Below are 22,564 nucleotides of genomic sequence, written 5' to 3'. Positions count from 1 at the left end.
TGGTGGGAGTGCAAAGTAGTGCAGACACTCTGAAAGACAGCTTGGCAGTTTCTTACAAATTAAACATACTCCCCACATGATTCAGCAATCACAGGACTTGATACTTACCCAAGGGAGCTGAAAACTTACATTGTACAAAAAATCTGCAGAAAGTAATTTATAGCAGCTTTATTAACAATTGCCAAAGATTGGAAGCGATCAGGATGCCCTTCCATGGGTGAGTGGATAAATAAACTGTGGTACACTTAGACAATGGACTATTATTCAGCACTCAAAAACCACGAAAAGCCATGGAAGAAACTCAGATGCATATTTCTAAGTGAAAGAAGCCAATCTGAAAAGGCTACAGGGTGTATGATTCTAACTATATGACCTTCTGTTATACAATGGAGACAGTAAAAAGATCAGTGGTTACTAGGGATAGGCGGAGGAGGACAGATAAGTAGGAAGAGCACAGAGGATTTCTGGGGCAGTGAAAATACTCTGTATGATGTTATAATGATACATGTATGCCATTATACATTTGTCTAAACCCATAGAATGTACAACATCAAGAGTAAACCCTAAGGCAAACTATGGACTTTGGGTGATAATGATGTGTTCATCATTTGTTTATATATATATATATATATATATATATATTCACACACACATATCACTCTGGTGAATGATGTTGGTCACAGGGGAGGCTGTGCATGTGTGGGTGTGGGAGGAAATGGGAAATCTCTGTATCTCCTCTCAATTTTGCTGTAAGCTTAATCTGCTCTAAAAAACGAAGTCTTAATTTTTTTTTAAATGCATAGCATGAGGCACAGTGGTCACCACAGAACTAAAATACAGGTCTGACATAGGTCAGCTCTGCTTTAACTTTGTTTTTTCCATGTGAAGAATGTATACAGCACTTTCCTATGTATTTTTTATACAGTGAAGACTGGACTTGGTATAACCATATTACAGGAAAGTAGAAATTGGATTCTTAATTTTCCATCTTTGTGTTCTGTTAATCCTGCAAAGTTGAGGCTTAAGCCGATTTCATTAGTACATGAGGAAAAGTAGGTTGACCTGCAAGGAATCAGAGTCCCCATGTGGAGCAGCTTATAAGGGTGCTCCGTGTTCCATGCTCAGGTACATAGGAAACACTGCAGTCCTACGAGGGAAGAGGTATAGATATTTTTAAACATTGTGCCACAACTGCATTGTTTTTCATTTTTACCTGATGGCATCATTCTTAGAATAAAATCTTTTCTGAGTGAAAACTAAAAAAAAAACAACCCCCCCCCCCCATATGTTGACATTGCCTGAGAGAGTGTACGTAAACTATCTCAGTAGAGTTTGGCTAACAAAGAATGGTCCCTCCGTTGATACCCTAAGTCACATTTTAGATCCCTGCTTTTGTCTTCAGATCTGATGTAAGAGCAAGATTGTCTCAACTATCAGGAAGGTCTGCTTGCCCTTACTCACTTTGACTCAGGTCTGTGAGCATCTTTCCCAAAGTGGAGCAAGGCCATAGAGAGCTTTGAGGTCCCCGGTGTATCAGTGGCCCTGAAATAAATGTAAGCTGGATGCTCTCTCCTTTTCTCCAGGCTTTCTCCACGGCTGTTCTATGTTTCCACCCTGTTGTGTGCCCTGAAAGAACTTTGGCATTTGCTGAAAGGTCATCAGTTGCAATTTTAGACCATTGGGTAACTCGAACTTCTAACATTTAAATGTAGCTGCAAAAGGGTATGATTGCTGTACCCAGCTGCCAGCCTAAGCCAGACAGTGGCAAAAATAGCAGACCCTCCCCAGTTCCCTTTAAGATGAGTAACTGACCGCTTATAAATGACACTAGCCAATACTTCTCCTTCCTGGTCTCCAAATTCTCCAGTCTTCTGCCTACTCTTAGCATCTGTAGTGTGCTGGGCCCAGAGCTTCTCCAGGGAGTTGTGCTGAAGCACTGATTGGTGGGTTTCACTTCCAATCTCTTGTTAACAGATACTTTATAAAATGTAATATAAAGAATTACAGGAAAGGCCAAGAATGAGAGTTATTGTTTAAGCAGAGTTTCAGCTGGGGGAGATGAAAAAGTTCTGGAGATGGATGGTGGTGATGGTCGCACAACACTGTGAATGTACTTAATGACATTGCACTGTATGCTTAAAAATGGCTAAAATGGTCCAAAAAGAAAACCTGGAAAAATGAAATAAAAAACGATTACCTACAAAAGGCAGGCCCCAACTGTTTAGTGTTAGGTTGTAACTTCATTTAAATTTAAATGACATTTTATTGCTAGATTTAAATTGCATTTTAATATAGTCAGAGCAAATGTAACACAGAGAAGTTGCTATAGAAATTTCTAAATACTGCCAATTTTTCTACTAACTTTGTCATGGCCTAGTACAGTTTGCAGACTGTCCATGATCCACCTTGCATTTTGTTTTACAGTAAAATGAATTTTAAAAAAATGTAGAATTATTTGGGTTTTAAATAGATTCAAATTTCCATCACCATAATTAGGATACAGAAAAGTTCCATCAGGCCAAAAAACCCTCCCTTGTCCTGACCCTCCCCACATGGCCACAGAATTGTTCTCTTTGTATATAATTTTGTATTTTCAAAATATAAATGGAATCATACCATATATAATCTTTGAGACTGGCTTCTTTCTTTAAAAATTCTTTTCATTTATTTTAGAAAGAGAGAGAGAGAGCACGAGCCAGGAGGAGGGGCAGGGAAGAGAGAGATAATCTTAAGCAGGCTCCATGTTATGCATGGAGCCTGATGCAGAGCATGATCCCACGATCCTAGGATCATGACCTGAGCTGAAGTTGAGAGTTGGATGCTCAACCAACTGAGCCACCCCGGCCACCTTGACTGGCTTCTTTCACTTAGCACGATGTCTTTGAGATTCGTTCTAGTGCTGCGTGTAGCGAGGTTGTTCTTTTTTCTTGCTGAATAGTAGTCCATTTTATGGATCTACCCCAGTTTGCTTATCCATTCACTGAAGAGCATTTGGGGTTGCAGTCTCTTACATAAATAGAGCTGCTATTAATATTTGTGAATGGGTGTTTGTGTGAATATACATAATCATTTCTTTAGGAAAGATGTAAAGGCCCACTGCAACTGGCATTGTTTTTCACTCTCAAATCCTTTGAAGACAATGTTGTACTTCAAAGGAAACCTGGAAACCTACAAGCAGGACACCCTCTTCTCTTATATTCACTTACTGGCCCAGAACTCCTAACATGCAGCCACTGGTCTTCCTATAATTATGTCAGAAGAATCATTGTTGATCTCTCACTTGAAAGACAAAGCTTAGTTATTTGTTAATGGCAACATGACACATCAGGATCAAAGAAAGTTCCCTTCTATATTTCTTACAGTTCCCTGAAGCTTTCCGAAAAGAATGAGAGCTTTCTGGTTTAGATCCTGGTGATATCAACATGAAAATGTTCTGACTGAAGGCCTCACACAAGAGCATGCACAAAGATAAGGAAGCTTGTGGAAGCATTATCTCAAGGATGCACATTTTCAAAGTAAATTAATTGTTCACACACTAGAATGCAGCATACCTCTATGTACCAACATGGATGTGTATTTCCAAGATGGTAGGCTATGGCAGCCACCTTAGATTGGTTGATCCAATACCAGTGCCCAACTCTTGCAGTGAGGGGGTCACCATGTGAAACAAATCTGGTCGAAGCTATGGAAGTGGAAATCTACTGGTGCGCGCGCGCGCGCGCGTGTGTGTGTGTGTGTGTGTGTGTGTGTGTTTGTTCTGAGGAAATATTTCTTTTCTAATAAAAGGGAACTGATGTGATTAGAGTGCCCTTCTCCCCTCTTTGGGCCTTCAGTGTGGGCTAGATGGGCAGAATGGTGGTTGCCATTTTGTGCTCATAAGATGTTTCAGCTTGGAGGCAGAAGCCAGCTGACCCAGGGTAACAGAAGAGACAGAGGGGCCCCTAAAATGGAGCCTTTGAAGAGCTAAATAAATGCCAGCAGCCACTTCCTCGTGAATGCATGAGAAAATATGAGAAAAATAACCCCCTACAATATTTAAATCATCTGAGTTTTCTCTTACTTGCAGCTGAACACATTCTGATTGAAATAACCATCAAAAGAAAAATCATATTGCAGACCAATGTATGTATTCTACAAAGCAGCATGCATATTCCTCTATTTTATAAAGTGGAGTTATATATGTATACATAATAATTATATATACATCAAAAATTTGGAAGGATAGTAATAACTACCAAGTACTGGGAACCTGCTCTGTGCCAGGCACATCTTATCACTTTTAATCCTGAAAACCACTCTATAACATAGATGTTTTACTTCTATTCCCATTTATAGGAGAGGAAACTGAGGCTTCAGGAACTTTCCCAGGACAACTAGCAGATAATTAGGTTGGAACTCAGTGCCAGGTCTATGTGCCCCTAGAGAAAGGTCTTGGTCTATGCTACCCAGGCCCCTGCCAGTGCCTAATACCAGTACAGACCCCCACCAGCTCAGTTATTTCTAGAGAGTAGGCTGGGAGATGGGCTGGTGGTGAGGACTCTCACTTTTTCTTTTATATACTTCTGTAGTGTTTCCTTTTCAGTAAGAAAGTAGTATCTAAAAATTTTTTATGTTTAGAGAGACAGAGAGAGAGAGAGAGAGAGAGAGAGAGAGAGAGAGAACACTAGTGGGGGAGGGGAAGAGAGAGAGGGAGACACAGAATCCAAAGCAGGCTCTAGGCTCTGAGCTGTCAGCACAGAGTCCGACGCAGGGCTTGAACTCATAAACTGCGAGATCATGACCTGAGCTAAAGTCGGACATTTAACCTATTCAGCCACCCAGGCATCCCAAGAAAGTAGTATTTTTGAATTAGATGTGCAAATCTAAAGGAATTGATAAAAATAACCTGATGCTAGGCACTGTGCTAGGAATGTAATTTTTTTCTTCTAGATTTGGGTGGCTTTTAAGGATATCCACTCAGGCATATGTCTTTTTGGAAATAAAAAGCATCCTTTGCAAAAGTATATAAAAGACCCCTGGCTGAGAGGTCCCAGGATAGCCATATTTTATTGTGTGACCTATACCCTAGGTAAGATCTGCCAGTCTGCCTCTTAGAGTGATTGGGGAACTGGATTCTACAGTAGATATATGCAAAGAATCCTTCTGAGTCCTTGAATGAGAGGGTTCTAGGGATCATTTTTTAGTGGCTGGATTTCTCATCTTCCACCAGTTTCTAAATGGCTCCTTCTTAGGATCTTTAAATAAAAAGGTTCATCAAAAGAAAGTAGGTGTGTTTCTGGGCTGCCTGATTCTATTTACAGCTTGCTTATGGTGCTTTGGCAGCCTTCAACAACAACCTTGCCAGAGAGATTTCCTTGAGGGCTTGCCCAGTTATCTTAATCACGTGGGTTGGGGCACTTTTTCGTTAAAGGTCCTGGCAGGGCTAGCGCAAACCAGCTCTGATACCAAAGAGCCACAGATTTCAGAGATAAACAAGGCTTTCCAGGAGAAGAAGATTTTGAACACTTATCCGCCACCATGTCAGACAGCAGCCCCTTTGAAACGGACATGCTCACCCTGACTCGCTACGTTATGGAAAAGGGGCGTCAGGCCAAAGGGACCGGGGAGCTCACACAGCTGCTGAACTCCATGCTGACAGCCATCAAAGCCATATCCTCGGCTGTGCGCAAGGCCGGGCTGGCCCACCTGTGAGTCCTGGGGGAGTAGGTGTGGGTGCACAGACCTGCCCCTGATGTATAGGGATTTGGGCCCAGGTGGGGCGTGGGCAAAGCCACAGGTGCAGGTCACTTGGGCAGGCGACCATGTCAAAAGCTATTTGCCTCTGTGCTCTGGAGGGAAGACGCTTTTAAAGTTTCTGTCTGTTGATAAAGGGGCCTTTGACTTGTTTCCAGAAAGGAACGAAATACTTGGAGACATGGTATGAAGAAAAAAATATATAATTTTTCCAGTTGCCATGTATTATAACGATGAGAAGCTCAGTGGCTGGTTGCATTAAAAACAGACTGTATTATCCCAGCTTGTTTCTTATGGCACAAAGAAACAGCAAATAGGACTTGAGATTTTGCTTTATGATTTTTACAGGTAGTAGCATTTTATTGCCATGAACTTTGCCATTGTGTTAGGAGCTAGCAATCATTTACAAAATGACTTCCTGCCCTGCGTCTCTGTCCTTACTGAGGGAAGGAGTCTTTTGCTTTCAAAACAATTTTTTATTTCTTCTCTGAGACTCATTATCTTTTTCTCTACTTGGTGTGCAGGAAGCTGGGAGGTTCTGGGTCCAGGAGGAGGAAATGAAGAGCATTCTTCCACTTTGTTCTCTTCAGTACTTTATCCAAGCACAGAAGAAGGCCAAGTTCATACTATGGCTGCTGAATGTCACAGCTGCTGACCTTAAAAAATAAGCCAGTTATTTTATTTTATTTTACTGTGAGAGAGAGAGAGAGAGAGAGAGCAAGCACAGGAGGAGGGGCAGAGGGAGAGGCAGAGAGTGAATCTTAAGCAGGCTCCAAGCCCAGTGCAGAACCCAATGTGGGTTCCAATCTTATGACCCTGAAATCATGACCTGAGCTTAACGGACTGAGCCACCCAGATACCCCAATAAGTCAGTTATTTTACCCCCCAAAAATGAGTTTATTTGGGAATAGTAAGAGAATTACAATATGGGACAAGTGAACTATGCCAAAAACCATAGGCTGGTTTAACAAAGGAGAAGAAGTTTATTTTATGAAGGAGGACATTGGCAGGAGCTGTTTTGAACCAAAGTCCATTGGTGAAAAGCAAGAGTTCAGGGCCATAATGGTTTCTTATTGGCTGAGTTGGCAAGTCAATTTCTTGCAGGAGAGGCAATGTACATCCTTCCTTCTAGGAGCCCCTAACTGATGATTCTTTCCCTGGAGGATTTTTGTGTTAGTCTGGAATTGACACTTCCTGCAATGACCTCCAGTGCTACAGTGTGAGGGCTCCCCCTTCTGGCCTCCCGACTCAATTTTAGTGAGGTTTTCCTTAACGTTCACACAGCCAAGAGTCCAGTTTAAGTCTGTGCTGAAAAGAAGCTGACTTTCTTTGCACTTCCATTTTTTTTTTTTTGTAGCAAAGGTCCTCTCCAAAGGTGAAGGGACCCATTATTATTATTCCCCCAAATGAAGAAATAAAGTCTAATAATTTAAAATAGTAATTCTTAACAATTTAGTACTTTTGAACCAAAAATTTGATAGCGTTATATCACAAGATGTAATTCTCACAAGATAACTATAGGATTTATTTATAACGGATAAGGTTTTGTAACCCAGTAATGACATCCAATTTAAAGACGCATTATGATCAGCCCTCCCTGATCTCTGTGTATTGCTATAACTGTATTGCCTCATAGACCAATAATGGCCAACCTTTACTTGTAACGGTCTTTATGAACGCGAGGTACAGCCATTTGCCTCTGTCCTGATCCCACCAGGTGATGGGCTGTGCTGAGTGACACTAAGTAGTGACTTCACCTGTCCCTGCATATGGCTCTGCTATGCTTAGAGCCATTTTCTGGGCATCTCCACTGCTTTTCAGTATTATTTACCCGCCTTAATGTGCTCATCTTCTGTGCAGGACGCTTAGCTAGGCAGTGGATGCGGTGGTACAGTTGTACTACGTGGCTTCAGAACTCTAACTTTGTGGTTGTCGAGTGTCCAGATGAAGTAGACTCAGGAACTGGATAATGTGTTCATTTAACTTGGCTGCCTTCCATGTGACTGTCTACTCTTGTTAGGACCTCAGTTCCCCATTTGTAAAACAGAGGGGATGGGAATAGCCCCTAACTTATAGGATTGTTGTAAAGCTTATTGACTCCATGTGATGATAATTTCAACAGCGCCAGATCCATAATAAATGCTCAGTAAATGCTCATTATTACAGTGGGTCCAAGCCTAGATCTGGGGAAATTTGCCCGCTGGCTGTTCCATGCTGCTGAATGTCCACTAGGTGGCAGGTGTAGCCCATGGAATCAAGACTTCAGGATCCACTATTTTCTCAGAGGCTGAGGCCGGGGTCCTCAGGCTGGCAGAAGCCCCACATTCTGCCAATTCAGATGTCATCCTTCTCCTGACCCCTCACTGAAACACCAAAGTGGCAGTGTGAGATGCCCATTGCCTGGAAAATCCTTCTTTCTAACAAAATGCTGAGGTTATTTTAAGAGGACCCTGGAATTGCTTCTCATATTGCTAAAAGGTCGTTCTCTGTCCTGGAACAATTCTGCTCCTGAAAATAGGATTTTCACATGCTCCTGCCCCTTTTCTCATCTAGGGAGCCTCAAGCCCCTCATTCTTTGCTTCCTCTTTTTGGGAAGACATTTTAGGCACAAGCTCAATGAATGCAAACGTGATAAAAAATGTTCATGCTTTTTCTTCTCTTTTGTCTGTTCATTGCTGTAGGAAGAAGGGAATGCTAGAATCCTTCTCCTGGAAGCATCTTCATGGGTTTCTGCCAAAGTGGTAGAATATCCCATTCAAAAATTATCAGTAAAGCTTTCAAAAAATAGTAAAAGATATTGTCCTGTGGATTATAAAGCTCTGCTGTATCCATGATCTAACTTGGAGCAGGTGTCAGACAGATCTCATTATGAATGTGCTTCCATTCTGTCTGGAAGGAGGGGTGCTAATGGGGGTTAAGGGTAAAGGGCACCTGGAGGAAGGTTGTCAGTCAAGGAAGAGGGTGGGAAGTGAATTGTCCCCTGCTTAGGGTACATCAGTGGTTCTCAACCGGGCTACCTGTTAGAGCCACCCGAGGATTCCTTCAGCAAATACATGGCTTTAAAAAAGGTGTGGGGATGTAGAGAAATTATTTTCCTGCCATGCTTTCTTCATAATTCAGTGAACATATATTGAGCATTTACCACATCCTTGGGTGCTGTGGAAACCAGTATAATAAGCCACTGTTCTAGCCTTCAGTGAGCAGATAATCTACCAGGAAAGGTATTCCCATGAACAGATCACAAACTGCTGTGGAAAGATGACAGGGGTGTGCCTGGTGGTGTTGGGGCCAAGGAAGCCTCTGGAATGGATCAGGAGGGAGAGTAGGGAGAAGCTCATGGTAGGCAGACAGCATTCCTGTGGAGTGAACACCATAAGTGAGGGTGAAGAAGAGAGGAGTATCTTGCTGGGTACTAGTGGCCACAGGACTTTTGTGGCTGTTGAGATGAAAAAGGCTTGAGTGGGTATAGCCATGCCACTCTTGGCGGGAAGAGTGCGGGGATGGGGCAGCCAACCGAGGGGTCGGTGTAAGACAACTGTGTGCCTAGTGGATTCCAGAGGCTGAGACTGGCTGAGTGAGGTCCGTGGGACAAGAGGCAATGCCAGCATGGGAACAGGGCTTCCTTGGTGAGGCCTTAAGTCCACCATGGGGAACTTGGGGATTCTGGGTGAGACCAGAGTGATCTTGTTGGTATTTTAGAAGGACCCTGCCCATGACGGTGGAAGTTAGGAGACCTTTGCATACTGATATTCTAAAACATAAAGCTAGATAGAATTTTTCTTACGTCGCTTGAAATGGTAACGAAGAACAAAATTAAATTAGTTAAGTCTGTCCCCAAATTTCCATCTTAAGTAATGCAAAGCCACCACAGGGCAAATTTCTCATTCAGTCCACCAGGCCATTATTTGAGGGTGATACTTGAAATTCCTGTGCTGGGAAGCCATGGTCCTTTAGTTTTGGGGTTAGTAATGATGGCAACATGTCTGACTTTATGAATTGGCTCTTTCCCTTCACCTCCCACTGCCCATTGCAGGTTTGTATTTTTATAAGATTGAATTCCAGTTAGCGTTGTTGGGAGAATACGGGGCTATGACAATATCCTCACGGTGTAAAGGAAGCAAGGTTGAGAATCACAGCTTTGAGACACGTTGCACTTGGTCTGTATAAATTGGAGATTTGGCAGCAATGAAGGGAAAAGTGGCTTATAATAATGGTGTCTGGGCCTTTTTTTTTTAAAGTTTATTTATTTTGAGAGAGAGAGAGAGAGGGAGAGAGAAAGAAAGTGCAAGCAGGGGAGGGGCAGAGAGAGGGGGGACAAAGGATCTGAATGAAGCACGCTCTGTGCTGAGAGCAAAGAGCCTGATGTGGGGCTCGAACGCACAAACGGTGAGATCATGACCTGAGCAGAAGTGGCATGCTTAACTAACTGAGCCACCCGGGTGCGCCCCCCCCCCCCCTCGCCACCCCCATCTGGGCTTCTCTGATGGAGTTTTGGATTCCCTTAACAATTTCATTCAGTCTTTCGTCTTCTTAGGTATGGAATTGCGGGAAGCGTGAACGTGACCGGGGATGAGGTGAAGAAACTGGACGTGTTATCCAATTCTCTGGTGATCAACATGCTCCAGTCCTCCTACGGCACCTGTGTCCTGGTCTCTGAGGAGAATAAAGACGCGATTATCACCCCCAAGGAGAAGAGGGTGCGTGTGGGGACGGGATGCAGTTCCCCTAGCCACCAGTAGATGGTACTACTGAGTTGGGAAGAATCTGGTTGCTTTTCTTTAGTTCCTGGGATATTCCTATTCCTTAACTTTTATTTTCTGGGGGGGGGAGGGGGGGGGAGATTGCATACTTTTTTAGAAGTCTTACGCTGTCTAGTGGAAAAAAAAATCCACAACAGGGGGGTGATTCATTCAGGGTAAAGAGTAATTTCCTGAAAATGCCTCAGTGGGTGGGGTTTTGTCTTCATTTGCCAGGAACAAGTGCTGCATTTTTTGTGGTTTCAAAACCATCGAGTCCAGTAAAAACTAGAGCTCCTGGGAAGAGCAGACCTGTACTCTTCCCATCCCCACTTCTATTCTCCCTCTCCCCAACACACACTTCTCCAAGGGGCTCTGGTTTCATCAGAGATTTCTTCATTCCTGACAAACTGTTAGCCAATATAGAAAAGAAACTGTAAAGATTGTGCCCTCTTGCCTTAATACAATGGCAAACTTGGTTAGTGCAGGGCATGACCAGGCAGGGTCTGTAGCTACTCTGGTTTCACAAAAACAGTTCATTAATGTCAGAGGTTTGCTAGTGGCCAACAATTCAACCCATGTCCAGCTGTGATACAAAGTAAATACTGGGACTGGGCCTTGTTTTATATATTGGGTGTTGGAGACCATTTCTTCATAATTAGCTGAGAGGATGAAAAAGGTAAAAGCAAATGTATGAAACATCTACCTTATACCAGGGACTGTGCAAAGCACTTTACTCTTGTTGTCTCACACAATTTAAGCTAAATCACACCTATTATTTTCAACTTTCAGTTCCCACTGTTACATGCCTCTCAATCATCTCTCCTATCTAATCTATTGTTTTCTTCCCCATTTGGCCTGATCTATACAGGTCTTAGTGCTGGTTCTTGAATATTCTATGCCTACTTCCACACCAGTTCTTTGAACATTTTCCAGCATATGCTAGATGTTCAAAAGATATCTGTTGAATGAATGCATGAATGATTGAATGGGTTCAGTTGAATTATCCACAGGGAGAATGGGAAATTTCCAAACTTATGGATTATCCCATTTTTTAGCCCATCTCCACCCCCAGTGAGAGAGGGGAAAAAAAAATAGCTTAAGCTAGGGCATTAAGTCACCAGAAAGTCAGGGAAAAGTAATTTTAGTGGTGGGAGAAATGACTTCCATCTTACTTGATGTTATATTACCAGTATTTAATTAGCCTAATTAGCCAGGAAACTCTGGTCCCCATCACTAAAGCTCTCCCAGAACCTTGCACATAGGAGGCCTGTAAAAAGAATCTGATGATTTCCTCCCGTGGAATGTTGGCTGGAGCAGCCTGTGACAGCGGTGTGGGTGGGCTGGAAAGATCCAGATCTGTCTTCTGGCCTTCACACAGGACAGGTGGGTTGGATGCAGCAAAACCTGGGACAGTATTTTTATTCTCCTGACGTATGTATACATGCCAGCTCTCTTAATAAGACAGATCCAGAGGCCCTGGGACATTGTTCTGAGATTTTCTGAAGTCTTTTGGCAAAACTGCTCCCCAGTGAGAAAAGCCTGTCTGCATAGAGGTTCAGAAAGAATCATGAATAAATCCATAACTGACTTTACTGACTTTACTGTGGATATGGGTAGAGCTCGCGCAGGTTTATCTTCAGCTCCTCTATCTCTTCCCGGCCAGGTGCCAGTTTCCTCTCACACCCTCCACTGCTATGAGGCCCCCATGGGCCCACCCTGGAGGGAAGGGCAGAGCCAGAGGAGGCACGGAGGTGGATGGGATTTCTGCCGCCCCATGTGGGCATCGACTCATCTGTCTATGGGCACGTTGGCCCCGAGCTCAGGATTCATAGATGCTGACACACTTTGCCCTCCTTAAGTAATTGCAGTTTTTGGTAAGGATATCCCTTTGCTCTGGGTCACTTTTGATGTAGTGGTACCGACCATGCACTGCCACTTCACAGAGTGTATTGGTTGGAAGGGCACCAATCAGGTGGTTCTTCTCTCTGTGCATTTAGGGGAAGTACGTGGTCTGCTTTGACCCACTGGATGGATCTTCTAACATCGACTGCCTGGCCTCCATTGGAACCATCTTTGCCATCTACAGAAAGGTGAGTCTGATCTTTAATGCCTTTTCCCTCTTGGTGGCTTCTGGAAGGTTCCTGGCCTGGGAGCCACAAGTTTGGAGTTCTAGCCTCTATCTTCCCACTGACCAGACCCACCATTGTAAGCAAACCATAACTCACTCTGGCCTCGGGCTCCTCATTGGAAGAGCTGATACGGTAATTTTCCATCTGCCTTTTTCACTGCATGGGTGGGAAGGTAAAATAAGAGGACAGATGAGTCTTGGTTTTAAGAAAATGGGAGTGGCACAAATATCAGATAGAGTATTAGGTTCCAGGTGGCATTTGAGGACTCCTCTGTTTCTTCTTTATGTTTCTCAAATCTTATTGCATTAGTTTTCTATTGCTGCTGTAATAACCACACATTTGGAGGCTTAAAATAACCCCCATTTAGTATATACCATTCTGTAGGTCAGAAGTCTGAAAGGCATGACTGAGTTCTCTGCTCAGGGTCTCATAAGGCCAAACTCTGGGTGTCAGCCAGCCTGGCTTCCTATTGAAAGGCTGGGGGGTGGGGAATTAGCTTCCAGGCTCTTTTAGGTTGTTGGCAGAATTCAGTTCCATTCTGCTGTAGGATGGAGGTCCTTGGTTTTTTTTTTTTTTTTTTTTCCGGCTGATACTGGGGTCATTCTCAGCTTCTAGAGGCTTCCTATATTCCCGGGCTTGTGCTTCCTTTCTCCTCCAAGGCAGTGAAGGCAGGCCAAGTCTTGCTCAGGCTTCTAATCTCTCTGATATCCCCACTTTGCCTTGTCTCCCCTGTCCTCAGCCACAGAAAGTTCTCTGCTTTTAAGGGCTCATTTGATTAGATTGGGCCCATCTGGAAAATCCACAATGATACCTTTCTATTTTAAATTAGTGACCCTAATTGCATCTGCAAAGTCCCTTGTGCCATGTAATGCAACCTAGTCACAGACTCTGGGCATTAGGACCTGTTTGGGGCCATTTCGCGTATACACCACATACCTGCCAACAGAGGATCTTATGGGTGGGTTGGTGACCACCCAGTATTACCAGAAACTTCATGTCACACAACATAGTCCACAGTATATCTCAGTTTGAGATCAGTCCTCACTCTAATCAGAATGGCTGAGCCTTTTCCCCAGGGGGGCTGTCAGGCCGAAGGGACACTACAGGCTCTGGATGGTCTTAAGGATTGTTCGGTTGGGTAATCTGCCCTCTGGGCTGGTCTTAGAGGCCCATACCTCTGGCTCCACAGCACACATTCTTTCTACTAAACTATGATCAAACACACACAGGCATCACTGATTTCTATGCTACCAATTTGTCACTAATCATGTAATGTGTATGTAATTAACTTTCTATGAGTGTTTTCCTTCATGCTCTTAGATTATAAATGTGGGGGAGGATTGGGTACATTCCATGTCGCCCAGTGTGTTGTCTGTAGATATTGATATTGCAAGATTATTTGTGCTTGGCTGACGGTTGTCCAAAGAAAGAGGCCAGAATTTGATTTTCAGGGGCAAAAGCTTAGCAGAAACCTAACCTTAGCAGAATATGTGAATTAGCCTAAACTTTCTTTCTGTGAAGAAAATCAAGGAGCAGGATGGGGGCTCTGTTACTTCTGTTTTGGAGAACCAAATGTAAGCCAAGCCAGCCCAGGCTAGAGGAATACTCTGAGAATGTTTCCCAATTGGTGTTTCTCTCTCTCTCTCTTTCTCTCTCTCTCTGTCTCTCTCTTTTTCTTGTGAAGAGAGAAAAGGAGAATTTTGCTGAGGGAGGAGGAGAAAATGACCCAAGACACTTTCTCTGGTGTTTGAGAAAGTGAAAGACTAATATGATATTTGAAGGTTAAGCCAAAATGAGATAGGTGTATAAAGGAACGTTACTTCTCTTTTTGAAGTATAGCTTGGAAATAAAAATAAAGAGATAGGTGGTATGATCTTTATGAGATTCTGAAAAAAGACACCAGTTGTATCTTTGAGGTAGCTTTCAATATTGGCTTTTTCATTGTGGCCAATACTGTTGACTGTTGAGCATGAGTCAGGAACTCTTCTGCCCACCTACAAGCACAGTGCTCCTGGGTCACTCATCACCTCAGCCCATGAGGCAGGTGCACACACTGCTACCATTTTTTTTTTTTTACATTTTTTTTTTTTTTTACTAGGGAACAAATTGAAGCACAGAGAAGTTAAGTAACTCAACTAAAATCACCAGTTGGTACGTGAAGGACAAGAATTCAAACAGGCTCTCCAACTCTGCCATCATGGCTCTTAATAGCTCCTTGCCCCCACTCCCAATTTTACTGAGATCTGATTGATGTATAGCATTGTATTAGAATAGGTGAACAACATAATGATTTGATATATATAATATATGTATATTGAAATGATAACCACAGTAAGTTTGGTGAACATCCATCACCATAGTTAAACAAAATTTTTGTCTGGTGATGAGAGCTTTTAAGATCTACTCTCATAGCAACTTTCAAGCATACAATCAGTATTGTTAACTATAGTCGCCACACTGTACATTACATCCTTAGGATTTATTCATCTATTTACTGGAAGTTTGTACCCTTTGACCACCTTCACTCATTTCCCCCTCACCCTTCCACCCCTGCTTCTGGCAACTACCAATATGTTTCTAGAAAATAACATAGGACAATATCTTCCTGACTTTGGGGAAGGTAAATATTTCTTAAATAGGACACAGAAAGCACTAACCATGGAAAAAAAAGGCTAATAAACTGTAGTTCATTAAGATTAAGAACTTTCATTCATCATAAGACAAGATAAGTGAAAAGACTGGGAGAAAAGATTTTCAATACATATTTCCAACAAGGAACGCCTATGCAGAATAAATCAAGGACTTCTACAAATCAATAAGAAAATACCATCAGTATAATCAAAGGGATGGGCAAAAGCTTGAATAAGCACTTCACTAAAGAGATATTTTCCACACAACTGGTTAATAAGCACAAGGAAGATGCTCAAAGTCGTTAGTCATCTGGGAAATGGATGTTAAACAATGAGACATCATTCATCCCCACAAGAATGGCTCAAATGAAAAATGTATACCAAGTGTTGATGAAGAAACTGGAATTGTACATTGTTGACGGCAGTAAAAAGTAATACAAATACTTTGGAAAGGTTGGCATGGCACCTGTGATGATAAACATGTAGTAATACATTGTGGCCCAGCAAGTCTACTGCTGGTACTCACCTAGGATAAGCGAGCACTTGTGACTGCCCAAAGACATGCACAAATTATTCATAGTAGCCCCTAACTAGAAAACAAAGCCCAAGTGTGTATCAACATTAGAATGGATAAATAATTGTGATATATTCATATAACAGAAAACTACATAGCAATGAAAAAGAACAAGAAGTTTCTGAATGCAAAGACATAGATAAAATTGCAAAGACGTAATGTTGTGAAACATAAGCAGATGCAAAAGAACACATGCTTTGTAATTTCATTTATATGAAAACAGGCAAAGGCGATTATCCTTTTGATGTCCACATGATACCTTTGGAGGCTGTGATAATGACTGAAGAGGTATCCAGAGACTGCTAGGTTGTTGGAGATGTTCTGTAATTTTTTTTTTTTAATTAAAGTGTATTTATTTTGAAAGAGAGAGAGAGAGGGAGAGTGACAAGAGCAGGGGAGGGGCAGAGAGAGAGGAAGAGAGAGAGAATGCCAAGCAGGCTCTGTACTGTCAATGCAGAGCCCAATATAGGGCTCAAACCCACAAACTGTGAGATCATGACCTGAGCTGAAGTCAAGAGCCAGATGTGTAACCGACTGAGCCACCCAGGTGCCCTGGAAATATTCTGCAAGCTAATCTCAGTAGTTACATGAATATATACTACACGTATGTAAAAATTCATTGAACTGAACAATTCAGATTTGTGTGCTTTGCTATGTTTAAGTTATACCTCAACAAAAAGAAAAATAGTCTACTTTTCCATACCCTCTACCACCAACACATTGAGCCTTTGCAATTGTCACTAACTTTACTGGTAAGTTGCCATATGATGCATCCCTTCCTTTACCCGTGACAGATTTAGATATTTTTTTGGGGTAGGAAGAAATAAAAAGACCCGAGAGGGGCACCTGGGTGGCTCAGTTGGTTGAGCATCCGACTTTGGCACAGGTCATGATCTCACAGTTCATGGGTTCGAGCCCCGCATCAGGCCCCCTGCAGTCAGCCTGTCAGTGCAGAGCCTGCTTTGGATCTTCTGTCCCCCTACCTCCCTGCCCTTCCCCCATTTGTGCTCTGTCTCTCAAAAAATAAATAAAACATTAAAAAAAAACACCTGATAAAGATAACACCAAATCATTTGCAAACTATTCTGAGATTTTCTGAGAGAAGTGTCATGGCAATAGAGATTACTAATGTGAAGTAGATTTTTGAAGTCTCAGAACCAGAAAAAAATGAGCCTTTCTTTTTTCCATGCACTAAAGTAAATTACAGATGGTTTAATGGACTTGATGGAGAGATGGGAGATGAAACTGGAGCAAAAACAGAATAATATTTGTCTGGCTTTGTTTTGATGTAGGGGAAATTCTATCTAACCATAAAGACAAGAGAAGAAAATAATGTGGGCTGTAGTTAATAATTTCAATTACTAGAAAAACTGCACTGCAAAAGAAAAGGACACTGTAAATAAAATTAAAAAGCAGATGACAATTGAGGAAAATAGGTGTAACAAATATATGGCATTAATATCTCTCATATGTAAAAAGGTATTACAATAAACAACAAGAATACAAACACCCTGAGAGAAAAATATGCAAAGATATGAAACAGGCAACTTACAAAATAAGAAATAAAAATGGACAAGAAGGCTATGAAGTTTACTTTGTTAACTATAAAAAATGGAAATTAAAACAAAAGAAATATCATTTTTTTTCAGTCACCAAATTGGCCAAGTTGAAAAGATAGTGCTCTTTTATGTTCATGAGGTTGAATTAAAGTGAATGCTTTTTATCACTGATGGTAAAGCTATAAGTTAATGCAGTCTTTCTGAGGGGCAACTTTTCAATATATATCAAAAGTCTTTCACCCAATAATTTCATTATTTGGAATTTCTCCGGGGAAAATAATCAGGGAAACATGTATTTGTTCACTAGACTATTCATCTCAGAGTTGTTTTGATATAGAAAAAAAGGAGACATCTAAAGGATAAAAAGGGAATACTATAAACACCTCTACCTGCATAAATTGGACAAGTTAGATGAGCAATTCTTCAAAAAGCACACTCTGTAAAGAGGATGAGCGCACAAGCTACAGAATGAGAGTTTGACAAAGGACTCAAAACTCAACAGTAAAAAACTCGAAACAATCCAATTAGAACATAAAACATAAAGAGACGTGTCACCAAACAGGTGAAAAGAAGTTCCTTGGCAAAGAAGCACATAAAAGATGTTCAACATCACTAGCCATTAGGGAAATGCAAAGTAAGACCATGATGAGTCATCACTACATACCTAATAGAACCCCTGAAATAGAAAACAGTGACAATACCAACTGCTACAAGGGCATGCATTGTTAGTGGAAATGTGAAGTGACACAGCCACTCAGGAAAAGTTTGGCAGTTTTTGCATTTTTCCCAGAGAATTGAAGATTTATGTCCACACAAAAACCTGCACGTGATTGCTCATGGCAGCTTTATTTGTAATAGCCCACAGCTGAAAATAACCCAAACGTCCTACAACAGATGAATGGTTGAATAGTGATACATTCATACCATGGGGAACCACTCAGCAATAAGATGGAATAAACTATCAATACATGTAACAACTTTGATGGATCTCATGGGTTTCATGCTGAGTAAAAAATTTCAGAAGTTCACAAACTTTATGATCCCATTTATGTGATATTCTCTAAAAGGCATACTTATAGAGCTGGATCAGTGGTCGCAGGGGTTAGGGATAGCAGGGAGGGGCGGAGGGTGGGAATGACCATAAAGGGGTAGCATGAGGGAGACTTCTGTGCCTGATGGTATAGTTCTGTGTCTTTATGTGGTGTCTACACATGTGACAAGATGGCACAGAGTGGTACACAGACTTAATACCAATGCCAATTTCCTGGTTTTGATATTGTACTGTAGCAAAATATTTACAGTGCAACTATTGAAGGAAATTGGATGAAAGGTACATGGGATCTCTGTACTATCTGTGCAACTTCCAGTGAATCTTTAATTATTTTAAAATAAAAGGTTAAAATTCAGGAAAGTCTAAATTTATATAAGAGGTTGATGAAATTTGGGAATGCCTTGCAATTGCCTGTCCAGCATGCTCCTGAAAATGTATGTATGCATGCATATATATGCACATGTATTAACTTGCATGGATGTTTGCATGTGTGAATCAACTGAATGCCATAACCATGTGCCAGATTGCACCTCATGGTGGGAAAACAGGCCTGAACAAGACAACTGGCACCTGCCACCATGCAGCTTACAGTCTATTTAGGAAGGCAGACATTAAACAGCACTAATGAAGGTGTGTTGGGAGCTTCCCAGGAGAAGCACTAAGTACCTGGAAGACTAACCAAGAGGTCAGAGAAGGCCTCCATGGAAAGATGATGCTTCACCTGGGATGTGAAGGTTAACTCAGGCAGAAGGTGTGAGGAGAAAAGATTGGGCCATGCTGGCTAGAAAGAAAGTCATATACAGATTCTTGGAGCTCAGATGCAGGGTGGTGGAATGTTCAAGAAGAGAAAAGAAGCTCGGTATTTTTGCAGTGTGGGGCCTGGGTGTGGGGTGGAGGATGGTGTTGGACAAGGCTGGTCAACCAATGGGGGACAGATCATGGAATACCTGGTAAAATGAGTTAATATCAGACGTTGAGGCAGTGGGAAGTCAATAACGTGTTTTAAGCGAGAAGTGACATGGACCAGAGTGGGGCAAGGGTGGAGTTGGGGGATCAGGAAGGAGGTAAAGGTCACTTGGGGCCAAGCGGTGATGGTAAGGATGGAGAGGAGGCCATGGAGTTGTGAAGAGTGGGTGCTAGGAGAGACTGGGCTCAGTGACTGAGTGGAGGGCATGGGGTAAGGGCAAGGAGGGTGGTCAGGGAAAGGGAGGGGCAGGTGACCCTGAGGTTTCTACTGGGCAAATGACAGTGCCATTTGCTGAGACAGGAAGCAATGGCAGAAGAGCAGGGATTTTGGGGTTGAGATGGGGCAGACAAATTCCATCTTAGATGATATTGAGTTTGGGGTATCTGTGGGATACCTGACTAGGGATATCTGGTGGGCAGGTGACTCCAAGGCTGGGCTCTCAGGGGAGATGAAGATGGAGGTCTGGGAGTGTGTGTAGGGCTTTGAACTCTGGTTGTGGGTGAGATTACCGAGCAGTGTGCAGACTAAGAAGAGAGCTTTATTAGGGCTCTGGTGTAAATGGCAGGAATGGCAGGAATGGATTAGGAAACTCCAAGGTAGGAATATGGCCAGCCTCAGGGAAAGCTAGGACCAGAAAAGAGTCTCTTATCTTGCCTTCCTGCCACGTGGCCAGTTCACTCCTTCTTTCTGTGGACCAAGTTTTCTCTGCTTCTTTGGCCAATGGCAGAAGAAAGGTGCCATCCCACAGCTCCCAAGTTGACATAAACCAGAGTGTTCTAGCCCCAAATCTGGATTTCTGGGTAGACTGTGATTGGGGAAGTTTGGGTCAGGCATCTACCCCAGACCTCATTAAATTTTTCTGTCTCACAGCAATTCAGAGTCTCCACATTGGATAGGGTGGCAGTTAAGAAAGTCCATTTTGCACTGCGGAGAACCAGGAGGAGTACCTGCATTAAGGGATCAGAAGAATAGGGGATGGCAAAAACAAATGAGAACGCACAGCAAGAGAGTTCAAAAGAAGTCCATGAAAGGTTCCTGGACCCAATTCCAACATGGGGATGCCATGGGGTCCCCACATAGCATCAAGCAATTCTCAGACACCAGCAGGTGTCCAAGAAATCAACTCAATTCTGACACTATCTATCCGGAGATAGCATCAGATTCCAGGGGTTAAGGGCTCAGTCCTACAAGGCAAGCCTGTACTTCTGACCAACATGCTATAGATTGAAAGCTCCAATGACTCCCTCCACTGCCCCTGCCAGCAACTCAATTCAGATGCCAGTCGAGAGCCGAGGTTTTTCCTGTGCTTCTGACTGGTTATAAATCAGAGGTTCCCAAGACCCCCTCCTCAGGTTTGATTAATTTGCTAGAGCAGCTCACAGAACTCAGAGAAACATGTTGTTAGATCACCAGTTTATTATTAAAGGATATAACTCAGGAACAGCCAGATGGAAGAGATCCCTAGGGCAGGGTAAGCAGGAAAGGGTGCAGAACTTCCCTGTCCTTTCCAGGTACACCACTTTCCTTGTATCTCCAGATGTTTACCAATCCAGAAGTTCTTCAAACCTTGTCCTTTTCGGGTTTTATGGAGGCTTCATTACATAGGCATGGTTGATTAAATCACTGGCCATTGGCAATTGATTCAATCTCCATCTCCTCACCTCTCCAGGAGGTCAGAGGGTGAAGAAGAAAGTTTCAGCCTTCTAATCATGTGATCACGTGGTTGATTCTCTGGGCAACCAGCCCTCCTCCTTAGGTGCTGTCCCAAAGTCACTCATCATCATGACAAAGACACCTTCATCACTCTCAACACTTAGGAAAGTCTGAGTGTTTTGGAAGTTGTGAGCCAGGGACTGTGGGCAAAAACCAAATATATAGGAGAAATGCATTTTGGTCATCTGAAGGAGCAAATACATATTTCTTATAAATCACAATATTGCAGTCCAGAAAAGAGGGAAGTGGACAGATGCTTAGGAGAGACCCAAGCAGGTGACAGTGGTCAAGGGACCTAAGAAGGTGACAGTAGTCAAGGGACCCAACATTGCCCAGGGGTTAGGTCAGGAGGACTGGACAGTGTGCTCCTGATAGAGTGGACAGCTGGTAGCCTGCGGTGGTAGCAGGAGAAGAAAGACAGCTACTGTAGACAGGCATTTCAGACTCCAGGATCTACATGAAGACAGAGATAGGGCAATGGCTAGAGGGAAGTTTTGGGATCTGGAATGTATTTTTTGTTATTTCTTTAGACCAGAGAGTTCTACCTGTTATTAAAAGCTAGTGAAGCCAAGGGGAAGGAGTGGTTCTCCTCCAGCCATGGGGAAGAGGCCAGAGGGCCACGGAGAGGGTGGTACCCTGTGCAGGGGCTACAGGATCACAGCTCAAAGATAGAACAGCCTCTGGTCAGGGAAAAATCAGTGGGAAGGAACCCTAGTTTCATACACAGAAAATGTGGTCCTTCTGATGGCCGAATGGAGGTGTTTTAGGAGCATCAATGGTGAAGACTAAAAGTTTTAGTTAAAAACCTTTCAATTTTCTGAAAAGTCTTTAGAGCTCATTCTTTAAAGCTGTGGTTCCCAAACTATCCTGTTTCAGAATCACCTGGAAGCTTGACTCTGGAGGTCCAGAGTTTCTGATTCTGTAGGCCTAGCCAGATTGGGGGAGGAGGGGGGACAAATATTTGCTCTCCTAACAAGATCCCTGGCGATACTGATGCTGCTGGTCCACTTTGAGAATCTGCTCTGGGGTCTGGTTCTCAGAATCTGTATGTGACCAGTAAATCTGGAAGTAAGGCCAATTTATTGAATATGTGTCCAAGTCAGATGGAAATGTAATTATTTGCAAAAAAAAAAAGTTATTTGAAAGAATGTAAGATGGGAAAAGGAAAAACTATTAAAAGGAACATGCCATTTTTAAAGAAGGGTAAGGTTTGGTAATTATAATCAAGTTGTTAGGATATTGTTTGCAACGGTCAGACTAGCCCCATGTTCTGTGACAGTGTTGAAGGATGAAGGATGCTGGCTTAGCATTGGGAGATGTGGGTCTGTCCCAGCTTTATCACTCACTGGTTTCAAGATGTTGTGTGGGTACCTCCCCTGACCTCCATCTCTTCTCTTTTATTTTTAAGAAATTTTTTAAATGTTTATTTATTTTTTTTTAAATTTTTTTTAACATTTATTTATTTTTGA

At 42.5% G+C, this 22,564-nt stretch overlaps 1 protein-coding gene across 1 annotated transcript in view; it reads left to right on the top strand.

Annotated features, from left to right (window-relative positions):
• Positions 1-5,431: 5,431 nt before the first annotated feature.
• Positions 5,432-22,564, top strand: part of FBP2 (fructose-bisphosphatase 2) — a 31,011-nt gene continuing 13,878 nt past the window's right edge. The window contains exons 1-3 of the mRNA XM_007089006.3: positions 5,432-5,687; positions 10,268-10,430; positions 12,470-12,562. Of these exons, the coding sequence (XP_007089068.1) occupies positions 5,518-5,687; positions 10,268-10,430; positions 12,470-12,562 (426 nt within the window). The 5' untranslated portion in view covers positions 5,432-5,517. The remainder of the gene's footprint in view (positions 5,688-10,267; positions 10,431-12,469; positions 12,563-22,564) is intronic.

The sequence above is a fragment of the Panthera tigris genome, chromosome D4 (assembly GCF_018350195.1).
Source record: "Panthera tigris isolate Pti1 chromosome D4, P.tigris_Pti1_mat1.1, whole genome shotgun sequence".
In the NCBI taxonomy this organism is placed as follows: domain Eukaryota; kingdom Metazoa; phylum Chordata; class Mammalia; order Carnivora; family Felidae; genus Panthera; species Panthera tigris.
The sequence above is the reverse complement of the archived record's forward strand: the minus strand, read 5'-3'. Positions and strand labels throughout refer to the sequence as shown.